This window comes from Biomphalaria glabrata, chromosome 5, assembly GCF_947242115.1.
Source record: "Biomphalaria glabrata chromosome 5, xgBioGlab47.1, whole genome shotgun sequence".
NCBI lineage: Eukaryota > Metazoa > Mollusca > Gastropoda > Planorbidae > Biomphalaria > Biomphalaria glabrata.
In genome coordinates this window covers 14,066,363-14,082,515 of record NC_074715.1, presented here as the reverse complement: position 1 = coordinate 14,082,515, position 16,153 = coordinate 14,066,363, and the positions used below count along the sequence as shown (strand labels likewise).

The 16,153-nt window shown below is 32.4% G+C and overlaps 1 protein-coding gene across 2 annotated transcripts; it reads right to left on the bottom strand.

The window, feature by feature from the left end:
• Positions 1-210: 210 nt before the first annotated feature.
• LOC106061346 (zinc finger SWIM domain-containing protein 5-like) lies at positions 211-14,740 on the bottom strand. 2 transcript variants are annotated; one of them, XM_013219446.2, is made up of 17 exons: positions 14,351-14,740; positions 12,312-12,402; positions 11,779-11,906; positions 11,511-11,654; positions 10,612-10,760; positions 10,366-10,516; positions 10,111-10,278; positions 9,768-9,947; positions 9,045-9,194; positions 8,447-8,605; positions 7,862-7,993; positions 7,596-7,748; positions 7,338-7,473; positions 6,928-7,079; positions 6,407-6,570; positions 5,922-6,069; positions 211-5,529 (listed from the first exon to the last, which is right to left on the bottom strand). In XM_013219446.2, the coding sequence occupies exons 1-17, from the start codon at positions 14,703-14,705 to the stop codon at positions 4,730-4,732; spliced, it is 3,360 nt and encodes a 1,119-aa protein (XP_013074900.2). In that variant the 5' UTR covers positions 14,706-14,740; the 3' UTR covers positions 211-4,729. The 2 variants fall into 2 exon arrangements, with proteins under 2 accessions (XP_013074900.2, XP_013074907.2); XM_013219453.2 differs by having other exon boundaries at positions 6,928-7,016.
• Between the last annotated feature and the right edge of the window lie 1,413 nt (positions 14,741-16,153).

The following is a 16,153-nucleotide window of genomic DNA, read 5'->3' as shown; positions in this document are numbered from 1 at the left end:
AGTCAAAGGTTTCTAACCATTAACATAGCATAACAAATGGGCTTTTACTCTGAGATTTGTAATAGGCAGCCATATTAAGGAATGATTAAGCCCTCATCATTGAAACAGATCACTGCACTAATATACATCTTGTTATCTGTACTAATAGTTAGAGCTCTTGACAACTGCTCATTAAGGTCAAAAACAAACAAAAATTAACAAAAACACAGCTTTGTGCAACTAGACCAGCTTTTATTGACTGTTTTAGTAAAACATTCAAATCCAAATGTACAGAAGCAAGAGGACTCACTCACTCTATCACTCTCACACACAAAGACAAGTAAACACTCATTCATTCGGAAAATTGCTTCCTGAGGTGAAATATTGCAAGGACACAGAGAGCTGCTATTACAATTCATCTGTCACAACAAAGATTTGGAATCACTTCCTTCAAGCCAAGCTCTTCCTAGTCTCAGCTTCATTCAACAAACATAGACTTTGAATACCAAGCTGTGATAGTATGCAAGAAATGCTTTGACCATGACCAAAAAAAAAAAAAAAAAAACCCAAAACACACACAAAATAAAACACACAAATTACTTTCCTCCCTTAGACCCCAAACACATTGAGAACAAAATCCTATGCTAAAAACAAAACATGCGTAAAAAAAAAAGAATAACAAATGTATGGTCTATACAGAATGGAAATGATTCTTTGTAATATGAAGTGAAGCGAAACATATTAAATATATTTTTTGTATATAAAAGTAATATATAGAGTGGAAGATATTAAAATATATTTCTTAAGCCCACATAAATGATAATACTTCAGAACTGGCAAATGCATGCCATAATATTTAAACACACATAATTATATATTTATCTATGCAGTGTAGACATACAAATGCTTGATATACATGTACATATGCAATGACAATAGCAAGAATACACCAGATCAATGAAGATAAAATCTTGAGCCATGCTCATAATGTGTATATATATATCCAAAATAAACTTTGTTCAAACACCACCACAGCCAACCAATCAACAACAACTGTAAGACTTCATAAGCCTGTCAAAAACAAACCAAACTTTAAATACTGTTAACTGAAAAGAGTTAAGCTTTCTTAGAGAGATAAATTTCTTCTAAATAAAAACAGCTTTGAAAGGTCTAAATTCAAGTGAATACATAAGAAAATATCCCTAGATGGTTACCAATGATTACTATTTTGGTAAATTTACTGAAATATTGAATAGCAATCATTACAAAGGACAAGACTACACTTGCTTACAAAGTGGGAATGGAGAGGTGGAATCAATTTAATTCAGTGTGACTATTAAGAAGAACCCTAACTTGAGGACATCATGCACCAGCACAAACAGAACATACAATTGAGTGCTAAGTGTAAGGTATTTAAAGTTGAGTCAATGAAAAAAAAGGCAAACTATTTTTTATTACAAAAGCAACAGACTTCAAATTATATTAATTTAGTTTCCTTTTTTTTTTTTTAGTTGTTACAAATATTTGTGAAAAATTAATAATAGTAGCAAAAAAAAAAAAAGTACTAATCAAATAGTTGTTTAGTATTAATCTTCATTATCTTGGTAATAAAAATATTTACCCAAACATTTAAAAAAAGAAACCAAAACATTAAGACTTGGTGCAGAAGTGAGTTAGTTCAGCTGCAGGACATTCATCTTAAGTCCTAGGCAACATAATGACAAGAGATTATAAAGCAGACAACAGTGAAACCATCAAACTTACTGAACAAAAATGTTTAAAAAGCACACAGAATACTCAGCCAACTAAAGCCACATTTAACAAGTAAGAAACTCATCCAATAAAGAAGACAGCCCAAAGAACGAATACAAATAAAAGCTACTAGAACGTACTATAAAAAAAAAAAGCATTTATCATTATAGAGATTTCTAAAATTCTATCAAGTAAAAGAAAAAAAAAAAATGAATGTAAAATAAAAACCATTTGAAAAATAAAACCAACATTTGACAGAACTTGAGAAACAGTGAGGTAGGTAAGTACATCTCAATACAAAAATAAAAGGGAATAAATATCTGGTCTGCATATGTCCACTGTGACAGAGTAGTCAGCAAGACATTGTCAGGTCAATGTGACATCTACCATGGTTTAAACAAAAAAAAAAATAAAAAGTGGCCTTCTGGGGCTCAACAACATTATAACTTATATTAAGCTTAAAAATATGTATTGGATATTTTATGGTATCAAAGCTTTTTGAGCTTAATGGTCATTTTGCATATATTTTGTAAAGGACTGCCAGATATTAGTTGGCAAAACAAAGACATTATTTTCATGCTTATTTCTCTATTCTCAATGACACATTCTAGGTTAAGTGGTACACAAGATTTAAAAAAAACTCTGCTAAATCAGATATTCCAGCATCTAACAAAGTCCCTCCAGAGTTTAATTTAGTCACAAAAAAGTTTTAAAGGATTGATTTGACTAATTTTTCCTGTAATCTGTAGGTAAGTGAAATAATGTTCCACATTCAATAACATAGGTATCAGAATTAAGGCTGTGAATTTTGTTTTTAGTACTTGCTATGTGACAAACAACAATTTGATTTTGTCTAAAGTAAAGAGAAAAAAACAAAACATGTAACAGTCATGATGAAATATCTTTTCAATAAAAATAACAGAATAATAAAATCTACCAGACTTTCAATGTCAATAATGTGTGTCCATGTTGATTGGTAATGAGTAGACAAATAGAACACCTTTTTAAAACATTTCTTTTTCAAAATAGTCACTACTAATTCATAGAAGCGTCATTACAATTTTATTTTTGTTTATTACAATGATTAAATGCAGTATAACTTGAGATACCTTCAAGCAGACAGCAAGTAAATGATTGTTAAGTGACAGAATGTCTACATCACCAAGACAATCTACACAGACTAAACAAAAAAAATGTTTATACAATCTCAGCTATTCTTGAATTATATATTTTGTTGAGCTATTTTAGTTAAATACAAATTCTCAGATATTTATAAATAAAAATAAACAACCACAAATAGTTTACAAAGACAACAAAAACATGAATCTCAACCAAACAGATCAGGGCAACATTGAGGAAACAGTGTAAGCTAATAGGATTAACACTTTTTGACTTTTGAAGTGTAAGGTGGTCAATGAGCAATCCTCACTGATCTTTAAAATATAACATTTTCAACAGAACATAATGAATGTCACTTGATCTTTTCAATGTTACAAGAACAAAAGAATTAAACAAATGACTAATGCATAAATATCACATGACTAACATGAAAAAGTAAAATTCAGAAATAGGAATACAGAAACAAAACAAGGGAAATCTCTTTTTTTAAAATAAATTCATCTCTTAGAATATTACCAAGATAGTTTAGTGGCACACTACACCATTCATAGGGAATAAAGTGTTGGTTCATTGTCTGTGAACTTGAGGGAGGTCAGTAATTCATCACAGATAAGGTTATGGTCCTACAAGAGATGTGGGAGGAGGTCACACCTTTACTTCTGCTCAAAGCTGGAATTATTGATACAAAAAATGGAACACAAAAAGACAAATTCTATTTAAAGCTATGCAAGTATTATCTTCAGAAAATACATATATATATATCTATATATGGATTAATGAAAAAAAAAAAAGATAATATTTTGAAGTACAAAGGAATTAAATAATATTCAAAGACAACAACAAGAAAATGTAAGCTATCTTTCATAAACAGAATACTTATTGCAGCATTAACTAGATTGGTTTAAACAAAAATTGTCTTTCAAAATTCAAATTTTGCAGGTGAAAAAAAAACAGAAATCAGATCTGTACAATTAAACATACAATGTGAACATTATTCAACAGGGTGAGCATAGTACAGCCATTGACACAAGATCCTCACTACATTCAAGGCTCATGCAGTACAGACACTTGCACACACAATTAAATAAAAAAAAGCTACACTCTCACAAACTTGCAAAAAGGTATGCTGCAGTCCAAACACACATACTAGCACAACCATGACAACCACACATGTCCCAAACTCAAAAAACATCTTTGAATAAATAATTTGAATAGAAATTGCTTTGTTACATAGTTTACACAGGGGTGTCATGTCCTTGGATTGCAACAGAATTCTCACAATGGAGCTTTTGGACAACCTTCTACAGGACAGCTCCAACTGGACAATCCTATCACTATTGTCATCAGTCAAGCTATAAGAGCAATTGTTTGTCACTACTTGGCTACAGGACAGCACCCATTATCAATCTCTTTGATACATAATAAGTTTATAAAAGAAACATTTCTGATGGTATATTTCATCAATCGCTAATCTATCAAATATTTTCTATTTACACTTTGGCACCATGTATGGCTATGCTATTATTATGTGAATAATATTAGGATAATTATTTTCTGTCACTTCATTCATTTGATTCAATACCATTTTATCTGGACTAAAATGTTCCTATTTACTTTTTAAATATTTGTTTTTAAACTGTTTTTACAAAAGTATAAATACAAAATTTATGAGTATTACACAAAACTAAAATAAAAAATGTGTCAATTCACTACTTTTCCCAAAATGATAAGGAAACAAATCTTCTATTTTGTATACACCAAATATTGTAGCACATAATAATCAACATACCAGAAATTCGAAAAAGAAATCATTTTTGTAAATGTTATAAACATAAACCAACAAATAAATTATCTTACAATTTTTTTTGGAATTATTCAATTATAAACCAAATCTTTCATGAATCAAAAACATAAGTTTTCTTTTCCCTTTGTAAACAAGTTTCATGTTCTCAATCAACTGTGCAAACCTGAGAGGTCCATCATGTGCCAGGTGAAATGTTTCCCGTGCTTTGCTCAGGAAATCAATAAAGTCTGAGTAATGGCGAGGGCTGATATGGGAGAGCTTTGAGTGGGCGCAGTGTATGTAAGCAACAATGGTGCTATCCATAAGCTGCTTCAGCGGCGCTTTGTCATAGCTCAATGATTTCAACGTCCTACGCTTGCTATCCAAGCAAGCCAGACCCGGCGATGCTATCGTGCAGCTGCGCAAAATGTCTGCCAGCACAGTGGCACACTGAATGTTTTTGACGATGATGGGGACCAGGTTGGCCAGCTCCGTCCTGCCCAGAGAATGAGCTAGCGCACAGGCCCAGTGGATGTCTGCTATGGCAGGGTGAGTGTCATGATTGTAAGCGACATGCAGCCCTTTCATTGCCAGCAGCGCAAGCCGAAAGGCTTGAGAAGGATGGCCACGGTGCTCCATGTATCTGGCTATGGTGAAAAGCTGGCTGGAATTTATGATGTGCGAGGCAGCACCTACCACTATCTGATAAGCAGCTTCAAATGCCCGACTATCTTTCTCACACAGGTTGAGTGCACAAAGAGCACAGTTCTGTGGGTCTCTTTTGGCACACTGTAAAGCTAAGGTTCGAGTGCAGTGTGCAAGCTCTTCCTGTTGAGAGTATGTAGCACTCAATTGCATCATAGTGGCAGGGGACATGACTGTCATGGCAACGGTACCTAAAAAAATGATTATGAATACTTTGTGTAAATATTTGTATACACAACACACATTTCTAATTGCAATTACTCTGTTGAATATACTATATAATTTTTTTTATTAATATACAGGACAAATTTTAAATTCTGTCATTTATAGTACACAAGTAATAAATGAATTTTTCTATTAAAAATATTAATTAATTACATTTTGAAAATAAAAATATTGCAACTTTTTTATGCAAAATCGAATTTAATCTAAATTAATATTTGCAATATTTTTAATATGCTACAAACTGATGTTTCAAAAAATGAAGTGATTCTATAAACTCAGTTCTTTTATTTAGTCTTATAGACTGACCTTTTCATTCACATTTTATAATTGGGAACCTGAATACATATTAGGGACTTACTTGAAGCTTCAACAGGAGCAAAGTACTGGTACCAGGACTGCATGATGGCTAAAAGTGCATCAACTCCTACTTGAGTTGCACAAGTCACAATCCACCTTACCATCTCTCTACGGCGCCAGTTAAGGGTCATAAGTGTCATTCTCATCACCTTTTAAAAATGGTAAAAATTTCAATAATAAGTCTTAGCCAATAAGTGCAATAACATCTTCATAAACTAGCTTTAAATACAAAAGAATTAGCCCATCTAATAAGAAACTGTTAAAACTAAAGCTATCATATAATAAACTCATGCGAAAGATGAAGTAAGTAAAGTTGGCCAGTCCGCATTCGCTGATAAACATGAATGACTAGATTGACACAGGGACAAGCGTATGACATTGTCATCTTCTCTTTAGAAGTAACATCAGTAATTTATAAGATAAGATATCTAACATGGTTGCAGCTTCAAAAACAAAAAATGATAAACAAAATGTCCATGTTCTTACCTGCAATCCAAGTTCAAAAGAAGCTTTCAGGGCTGGAAGATATTTAGGTCCATCTGGAGGAGTGGAGATTTTAAATGTGTCTTGGGCAAGCCGAAAGAGCTGTGAAGAGCTATGGATGTGTCTCTGGGCACAGTCAAGCACTGACTGAAGTCTCTCAGCATCGTCTACAAAATCAAAGATGTCTCTCCTTTAACACTATTTTATATTTATGTTGGTTGTTAGCAAGCTATAAAACACCTAGAAGGTTTTTTTAGTTCAATAACTCATTAACAATATAAGTTTTTCTTTGTTCTAATTAAATAGATAAGTAAATATATGATAAAAAATACTGAGGCTCAATTAACCAATCTGTAATTAGTAATTTGAATAACAACTGTAATCAGCTGCTATTACTCTTCGAGAGTTTGTTTTACTGATGTAATGTATAGTTCCTCTCATAAGCATACAAAGTCATAGCTATCATCATACAATCTAAGGGACACTAAGTAAATACCAAGATCTGATACTCTAAATTGGCTTACTTTTTGCCGCCTCCAACAGGGTTGATGCCAGGAGACACTGCTGAGATTCAACATGGGACAAAATGAACCATCTTGGAAAGCGGGTCAACCTGTTGGCATTATTAACACTATCATCAAAATTAGAATCATCAACATTCTCCAAGATGGGCAGTCTGCAACGATATTTAACACAGATACCATAAACTAACATGAGATCAAATACAATACACTAGATTGTCAATTAGCCCTACTACAGAGTAAAATTTATAATCAATTGAAACCTTGCCAGTATCATGTATTTAAAAAGCTTGTAAATACATAACACAAGTTGCTCACTTCCATGCATAACAAAAGCACATTAAAATCAACTTCATCACACTCTACAGTAATATATCAAAACAAAAACTAGAAAAAATTAATTTTAGACTCACCTCATAGCCCGCAATCCAACCTTGTAAGCCAGATCCTCATCACGAGACACAAGTTTCAGGAATAAAAAATGAGCACATGTATGCATGGGGTAACTCTCTGGGTGAATGCCAAGTCCCAAACCACTGGCATAGCCTCCTGGGGGAAATAAAATGTACTATGCTTAACAAAAAAAAAAACAACAAATAAATAAATCAACTATTAAGTACTTATAAAAGCAACTTGTTTTTTTAACATCATTTAAAAAAAAAAAAGACTACCTTCTAGCAATAAATTTGTAGTTTTCTGTAAGACTTGAAATAGTGTAGAGTCTAGTTCAATGGTGCTCAGTTTAGCCAGCAATCTTTCCTCTTGCTTACATGATTTTTCCTGAGATTGTAAGCCAGTAGGCATGATTCGCTGTTGTCCTAATCCTGAATAGTCATCAAGAGAAAACAAAAGATAGGATGAAACAGGATAATTCAGACTATAGAATTTTTTCCTCACACATAATAAAGCCATATTCTATTGGCACTTAAAAACTAACCCATTAAAGCCACTTCATAAGCTAAAGTTAAATAGGTCTGGTCCTGTTCAGCAGCTCCCGGAATGTTGACATGTTGATATCTTCGCCTGCTTTCATTAGCATTATCATTATTCAGATGCCGACTCAAAAACTCTGAAAAAAAGAACAAAATATAATAATAGATTGAGCTTTTTTTTGCTTACACTAAATATTCAATGAAGGAATGACAAAGACCTTAATGATTCAAAGCATAAGCTGAAAAGTTTTAAATGGTTAAATTGATAGCAAGAATTTCCAATAATCCTTTACTTTTTTTTTAAAACTAAGAGTGAATTCATCTTTACATTCATTTAATTTTTAAGCAAGTTGAAGATAACAAATGGCAGCAATGGAGAGAGCTTCTAAAAATTAATTTTATATCTAAAGTGAAGAATTCAGTCACTCAAATTAGAAACCTCAACCACTTAAAAGTTGGCGACTGCAGCCTAGTGTATATTTACTGTCAATGCAAGAAAAATTTGAACTAGTCTTTCTTGAGTTGATGGCTTCTTTGAGCCCATAACATTCACTGCTTTCTAAACTGTTACAATTGAAGTATAAGACTACCTTGAGAGACATCATCAGCCACCACACAGGCCTCACACAAAGTGTCAAAGAGGACTCCTATAGGATCCAGGGGATGACCTATCCAGCCCACAGGGTTGTAAGGAGGATGTCGACGACCACATGAATGCAAACAGCAGGAACAGGAAGAACTAGTGGATTCTGATAGATAATGAAAAGAAAACAGTGTATAGAGTTTAATTTCAACAACAAAAATGCATTTCAACAACAAAAATGCATGACAAGAAATGGAAATAAGTCTAATGTGGATATAATGCGTGGATTTTATTCTAAACATCCTGTTATCTTCTGTTAAAAACCACAACATACATTTTTACCAAGTTACATCTTGTGAACAGAATCAGTAATGCAGATGTCCAAGATAAACTTATTAAATTTAAGACCAATAAAATTCAAATTAAGAATAAAATACATTTTTTTTTTAAATATTTAATTAGAAACTTAGGTAACGGTAAATAGAGTGGAAATAAAAAACTTTTTCAAATTCTAACTGCAAACAACTTTTTATTATGAATGTAACAAAATTAAGTCAGAATTGTTCATACTAAATTAAATAAAGCAGATGAAAAAAAAAAATTACTATAAAGATTTTCCTGAGTTGAATTTTCCCAGTTGGCCACAGCAGCTGATTTCATAGTTCTCACAATAGCCACTGCAAGACGCAAGGCTTCCTTTGTGTAACCATGGGATCTAAGAGCATCAACTCGAGCGCAAGCTGTGGGCACATATTCTATAAGAGAAAAAAAATGTTTTAAAAAATTCATTACTTTCTTACCATATTGCAAAATAGGATGTCTCTCTTTCAAAGAAGGCTAAAAAAAAATTTCTAAATTTTGATAAAAATGAAACCAATGATAAAAGCCTGAAACATAAGTAAACAGTTTCAATTGTATATTTACTAATTTAATTTAAACAATATTTTACTACATCAATGGGAAAAAAAAAGAACAAATATTGATTTTTAAAATTGCATAAAATAGTAGCTTATCACATTATTTAGAATATAGTATGTGCCTTTGTATTGTAAAATATGTGATAAAAAAAACAGATTAAAGATAGTCATTTTAAAAAATTATTTCCAAGATAATAAAGTATCATGGCAATTTTGTTTACAAATGTTGTTACTTCAATCAAAATCACATAATCTAAACTAAGCTTATAAGTTATAGGGTGGGTAATGTAGAATAGAATATATATATAGTAGCAAAAAAATTTGAACACATTTTTTTTTCAATTGCATGTTAAATTTAACTAATACTCTTCATTTAACATTATTTCTTCAGAAATACTTAGTTTTCCTAACCTTTCCACAAAGGAAGCCCTTGACTATCAAAATTGTCTCCTGGCATAGGACTAGAACTCCAATACATGTCAGAAGCAATCAGCTGTTGGAGATGTGGGTCATTCCATCTTAAGTCACTGGCCTCCAAAGCATTGTGCAATACTGTTCTGTGAAGGCTCTCAGTGGAAGTGCCTGAAGAATCTAGTATTAGAAATGTATAGTGTTTTCAACATCAAATATTTTTCAGTCATTTGTATGACCACAAGACTCTTCTTCAAATAACAAGTACTTGTTCCATTCATACTGATCTGTAGTTATCAAAGCAACAAGAAACAATTAATTGTGAAAAGACTAAATTATTTACCTCTAAGTCGCGTGGAGCTTCTGATGGCAAAATCTGAGAGTATATTAACTTCTCCATCTTCCAATGGACAGACTGGACACTGGACCCACTGCTGCAGCAATGATTTCCACTGAGTACGCTCATTACTGGTACTGTGTGGGTTAAGGACAACACATACCCACAATGCACCTGTTAAAACAAAATGGTGGAATTAATCCTGAATATCAACCAGATGCAATAAAGAAATAGTGCAGACATGAATGATAATAAACGTACCTAGCTCATCCCAAAACTGATTACATTTATCCGACAGCGGTGTCCCCTGAGCTCTCCAAACTGATAGACGAGGATCAGCTAAAAACTGTTCTGTCATTAAAGTCAACATTCTTGCACCGTTTGAATCTTTAGCTCGCAACATTTCTCTAACCTTCAAAGAAAACACAAAAAAATCTCTTCACATCAACTAACAAATAAAATAAAATTATTTTAATGAGCTCTTTAAAAAAAAATAAAGTAGCAAACCTTTGCAAACATAGAATGAAGTTGAGATGATGGTCCAGTGTAGCCTCCCTGAGAAAGAAAAGTCCTGACCTGCTCCCGTACTTGGTCTTCATCCAGATGCCAAGAATTATCATCATCAACAGATGCACCAGCTGTTGGGTCAGGTGCACCTGGAATCAGAAACATTTATACAGATTAAGCAAGCCCAATTTATTTCATAAAAAGTACATGGCTTGTTAAAAGCAGCTTTTTTTTTGTCATCCCAAATTATCACAACTCAGCATGACACAACATTTGATGAGCCTGTTATAACTGTAATAAAAAAATGTCTTTGTAGCTATCTAATGTCACTTGTTTTTAGATATTGACTAGACTAGCTGCGCTTAAGGACCTAGCTGGTTAATGATAGCACAGCCATGGTTGTATTGTACTTGACATAAATAAAGTTTTTTTAAGGTTAGAGATTTCCAAGTTTTGTATTTTAAAGATTCTAGTGAAAAAGTGTTTGTGCAGACATATTTTCAGAATAAAAATATAATGTGGGTTTTTACTAAAAGATAGGCATCCTTATTTGTAGATCTTAAATTGCATTTATAGGGAGTTGAAGATACAGATTGCTTTAATACAAATATTTCAATATGATCAATCATTGTAACATACTATCGTGTTTGGATAATATGCTGTCAGAAACAAGTCTAGCATTATTATAATTAACCATTCCATTTTTTAATAGTGTAATATAAATTAAAATCACTATTATTCTAATTATTTAACAATTTATAATAAGGACTAATGTATTCACAATTAATTATTTTTTTCATTAAGCTCTCTTTACTCAAGTTTCTACTAATTGATAAATTTAATACCTTAATTTAACAGTCTAAAACCATTTAACATAAATAAATGTTTCAACAGTTTACCTGGCAATAGGTTTATTTCGGATTCAGCTTGCAAGATTTGATCTGCTATTTTTTGAGCTGTTGGCAAGACATCAGAGTGGTGCTCAGTGATGAGATACTGGGCAAATTTTTGTAACTGTTCCCTGGACATCTGGAGTAGAGTTTCTGTTTATGGATTAATAGTTTTCAAAGATAATGATCAAATCTGAGAAAATGCACGAAAACTAAAACTTTCAGCACAAATCTTTAATTTATAGTTAGGACTAAGATACACACAGTGAACATATACCTGATATTGGTACCCTCAATTGAACAATTTTGGCTTTGCGAATGCGATACAAGGACAAAGCAACCACGTGCTGACACCAAAAGATGTCTTTGTTTCCACAGCCACATTGTACTGATGTTATTTTACACCTACACAGTTTAATACAAAATAATTACAAAAGGAAAACAATGGAGTACACATTTTGATCAAATTTCAGTCATAAAGCTTTAAACATTTTTTTAAATTAAATAAATAAAAAACACTGTGTGTACAAACCTACAGATTTATTTAACCAATAATAATTTTTTACAACATTTATTTACTTGGAACCTTGAAAAATAAATATGTATATTTATATATATGTTAATGTCAAATATTTATCTATTAATGTCATTTTAGTTGTTTTTTTAAACATACTAAACATAGATAACAATCAAGTAAACATTAAATAGATATTATGTATTCTCAATATAAAAAAATAGAAATTCAAATTATATCTTTTCTTTCCCCCTTAAGAATTCATCCACATTACATATATAGAGAACAAAAGTTACCTATCAAAACTGATTGAAACTTTATAAACTTTCTCTGGTTGAGTCAGAAGAGGGTTACTAGGTTCTGTAACTGATCCACTTAGATGAAACCCTGGTAAAAAACATATACACACAAAAGCAACTACATTAAATGTGGTAGATTGAATTTAAGGATAACTATGAATTAGAAAAGACATAAATATATACATGAAACAGTTGCTTTTAACAATTTTGAAAGACTGATTTGACTTATGAGTCTTAAATGAGACTTTTATTTATGTTTTGAACATGGTGTCAATAGATAAAAGGGCAGAATTTCCCTTACAATAATAAGTATTATAAGCCAACATCAATATGAAGTAGTGATAGGATGGTATAGCAAGAACAATCAAACATTTAGGTCTACATTATCTGATGCTCTTTGCATTGGAGTTTACAAGTGCAAAGTTATTACTTTAACTTGAGCTCATAGCTAAGAACCACTGACAAGCTTTTCAAACATGGTAACACATCTGATCTATATACAAGTGTTTCCTTTAAGACTGGGCATTTTATTTATGCAGCTAAAATCAATTAAAAAGACAGTATTAGCCAGCATAGATGCATAGCTACTTGATTGAAAAACTGTACAAGTCAAAACTGGATAAGAATAACAGTAGACCCAAATCTTTCTTTCTTTACTTTAATAAATATTTTGATCAGGTTTGGAAACAAGGATTCCCAGGTTGAAAGCCTTGCAAATAAAGACACCACAGTTCATCAACACACATTATAAAACTTCTTGCTCACTGGGCCAGCCTGTTTTTTTTAAATTACTTTTGTATAGTGTATCTTTCATGCTTTAGCATGCTCAGTGCGCTATGGACCAATGTCTTCTGTGGACATGTGGGCAGAGGGGTATCTGGGATAAGGCTTCTGAACTAGGCTGTCTTTAGGCACTCAGCAAACACAACTCAGTTCAAGTCAGGATCTTAACTCAGGATCCCTAGATAGGTACCTAAGCAATGTATACCACTCAGCCACATACTTAATAAAACATATATTATATAAACTTTGAATAAGTGTAAAATATAGCAACGAGAGGTTATTAATGACAGCAGATCCTAAGTGTGCCTTGAACAAAAAATTAATATGACAAATCTTAGATATATTTTTTTTTAAGTTCATACTATGCCATTGTAAGTAACTGATTTCTATTTAAGGCTTTATATTTCTGTCTATGGAAACAACATCACAGTTTAGCTAGCCACCATAGTGTGACTTAGAAGATATCTAAGTGTTGAAACATAGCTTGTACTAGCGTACAATAGTTAGAATTGAATTACTCTTGTTTGTGGAATACAATTCAGACTAATCTCCAATTTTTATTTTTAATCTATAGATTAAAATGTCTCATCTAAGTCTCTAAGACAACTAGTGTAGAACTGTGGGCATGACATTGGTATCACTAAAAGTAACACAATATTCAGACAGTTTTAAGAAAATCTAGTTGCCTGATGTTGAAACTGAAAAAGAAAATCTTGTAGGTTTAGGTTTGATAAACCAGCAATCCTGGAATAATATTATTTTTATAGGCTTAAGTAAAATTATAATGAGATCTACTCCAGAGTCTAGAAAGCCTAAATAATCTAGAGTATACTAGAGTTGAAAATAAACATTAAAAACTATTTAGATCTCTAATCTCACTTTCTATAGATTTAGAATATAATATTTAGATCTATAACTAGCAGTAACTAACTTTAGCTAGAGAAAATGTTAAGTAAAAAAAAAAGAATTTCCCTTCCTTCCAATACTATCTTCTAAGCCCTAAGGCTACGGGAAAATGTCACTTTATTCTTTAACACTAAACATAGATGAGAAGACTCTAGAGCATACGTTGACCTTGATCTGTTGTTAACAGAGCAGCTAAGCAAGAAGTTGATCGGTAATTACTCAGACACAGTACCCAACAATGATATTATTATTATTATCGATGACTACCCTGCCAGGCCTAGGCTAGACTGCTATGAAGGCCAGGATGTCGATTGAAAGAAAACAAAGCAACTTTTTCCATACTTTACCTATCTGAAGCACATTTGCAACTGCACCATTTTCGAGAAGCCGAACACCTTGGTGGAATGGAAGTTTTTGATTTTCCGAATGCTCTTTGGAACAGTTAGCATATGATGAATACATGTAAATATCCCTTTCATTGCGAGGAAAGGACCAGAACACAATCTTGCTCTGAACAGGCTCGGGTATCCGATCATATTGCTGTTCTATACGTTGAAATGGTATTTTCTCGGCAACAATTTTAGCTGTTATATCTAACAAGCTGTCGACTTGTTTTAATTGTTTACGACTAGGAGCTCCAGCTCCACTTTCAAGCCTAAAACTGTGAGTCCGAGATGGGCAGTGTCTTTTTGCAGCCGCCATGAGAATCCATCTGATACTTTTCACTACCCAGGAGATTTCCTTAACATGCGCAGAGCACAAAGTGTTTCTGTTAAAATATTGTTATACGCATGCGCAGCTAAGTCAATTCGTAATAATGCTCGTTCCAACCCCTTGGAATTCCCTCGTGGGAAATTCTAAGGAAAATGAATGAACTGGGTAGGTGGCCAGAGGAAGGCATAATGAAGTATTTTTACGTATCTTTGTAAGTGGGCTTGTCAATTAAATGTCAACAACATCACCGACAAACAGAATGGTCGAAAAGCTAGATTTAGATCTGTTCAAATATATGAGTTCTTTCTATGATATGAATAAAGTAGAAATAAATAATAATAATGAAATAAATAACTGATATCTTAACTAATCAATAATTTATGAGTAGACCAAAAAACTTGTCCGTGATGTCATTAATGTCATTATAAATATTTATTACATGCAGCCTTGGATCCTGCATGATTTATAAATAACACACATATAGACCTATCTTATATATATAGTAAACAACTGCGTGTAGGCTTATATAGTGACTGCGAATGGCAACATGCGCAGTCTTTAAAAAAAAGTCTTTGACTAAGAATGTATCTCAGCACAGATGGGAAACAACGGGATTATTACATAAATAATTAATTAAGCATTCCTTTTTTTCTCGAACAAAGGTAAGTTCTTTTTGATGATTTCCAGTCTAAACAGGTTAATTGCAGAGTTACAAATTGACGGAAAAGTTATTCATGACATAACATCTCGAGTTTAACTTGAGCATTTCCTTTCATCACTCCGCTAATGTTTCTACCCCTAGACCAGTTTACAAAAGATTTCAACTTCAAGTAAATTAAAGAAATTCAAAATCTAAAAGACCTATAGGCCTACATATAACAGTTACATAATAGAATATGCATCCTCTGTTTGGGACCCCTCAACTCAAGAAAACATTAAGAAACTAGAACAGACACAAAATAGAGCAGTGCGATTCATAACAAACGAATATTCACATTTGACTAGAGTAACACCTTTAGTAAAATCACTAAATTTAGAAAGCCTTCAGGACAGAAGGCTCAAAAGTAAAGTAGCAATAATACATAAAACACTGAACCATAATCTTCAAATACAAAATTTATTAAAATACTCTGAAAGACACAAAGATAAAGGCACATTCCTCGTCCCATATGCTAGGACAAATTTGTACAAATACTCCTTCTTCCCTAGTGCTATTAGAGCATGGAATGGATTGCCTGAGCTAGCCAGGAAAACCAGTGACTTGGCAGAATTTAAGTCATTGGTTAATATGCATGACTAAATGCATGACGCTTAGGACGCAATCATCTTCTTTTTTGAAGTAACGTCTGTATTATATAAGATAAGAAAGACTTTAATAGATAGCCTTGATGCATTGTCCGTGGACTTATGTAATGATTAAATCGGTCATAACATTG

Excerpts from the sequence above, each read along its gene's own strand:
- LOC106061346 (XM_013219446.2), bottom strand. The coding sequence starts at position 14,705 with ATGGCGGCTGCAAAAAGACACTGCCCATCTCGGACTCACAGTTTTAGG. Across the intron at positions 6,070-6,406 it reads CTTTTGAACTTGGATTGCAG|GTGATGAGAATGACACTTAT; the intron begins GTAAGAACATGG and ends CATTTTTAAAAG. Across the intron at positions 5,530-5,921 it reads TGCTCCTGTTGAAGCTTCAA|GTACCGTTGCCATGACAGTC; the intron begins GTAAGTCCCTAA and ends TCATTTTTTTAG.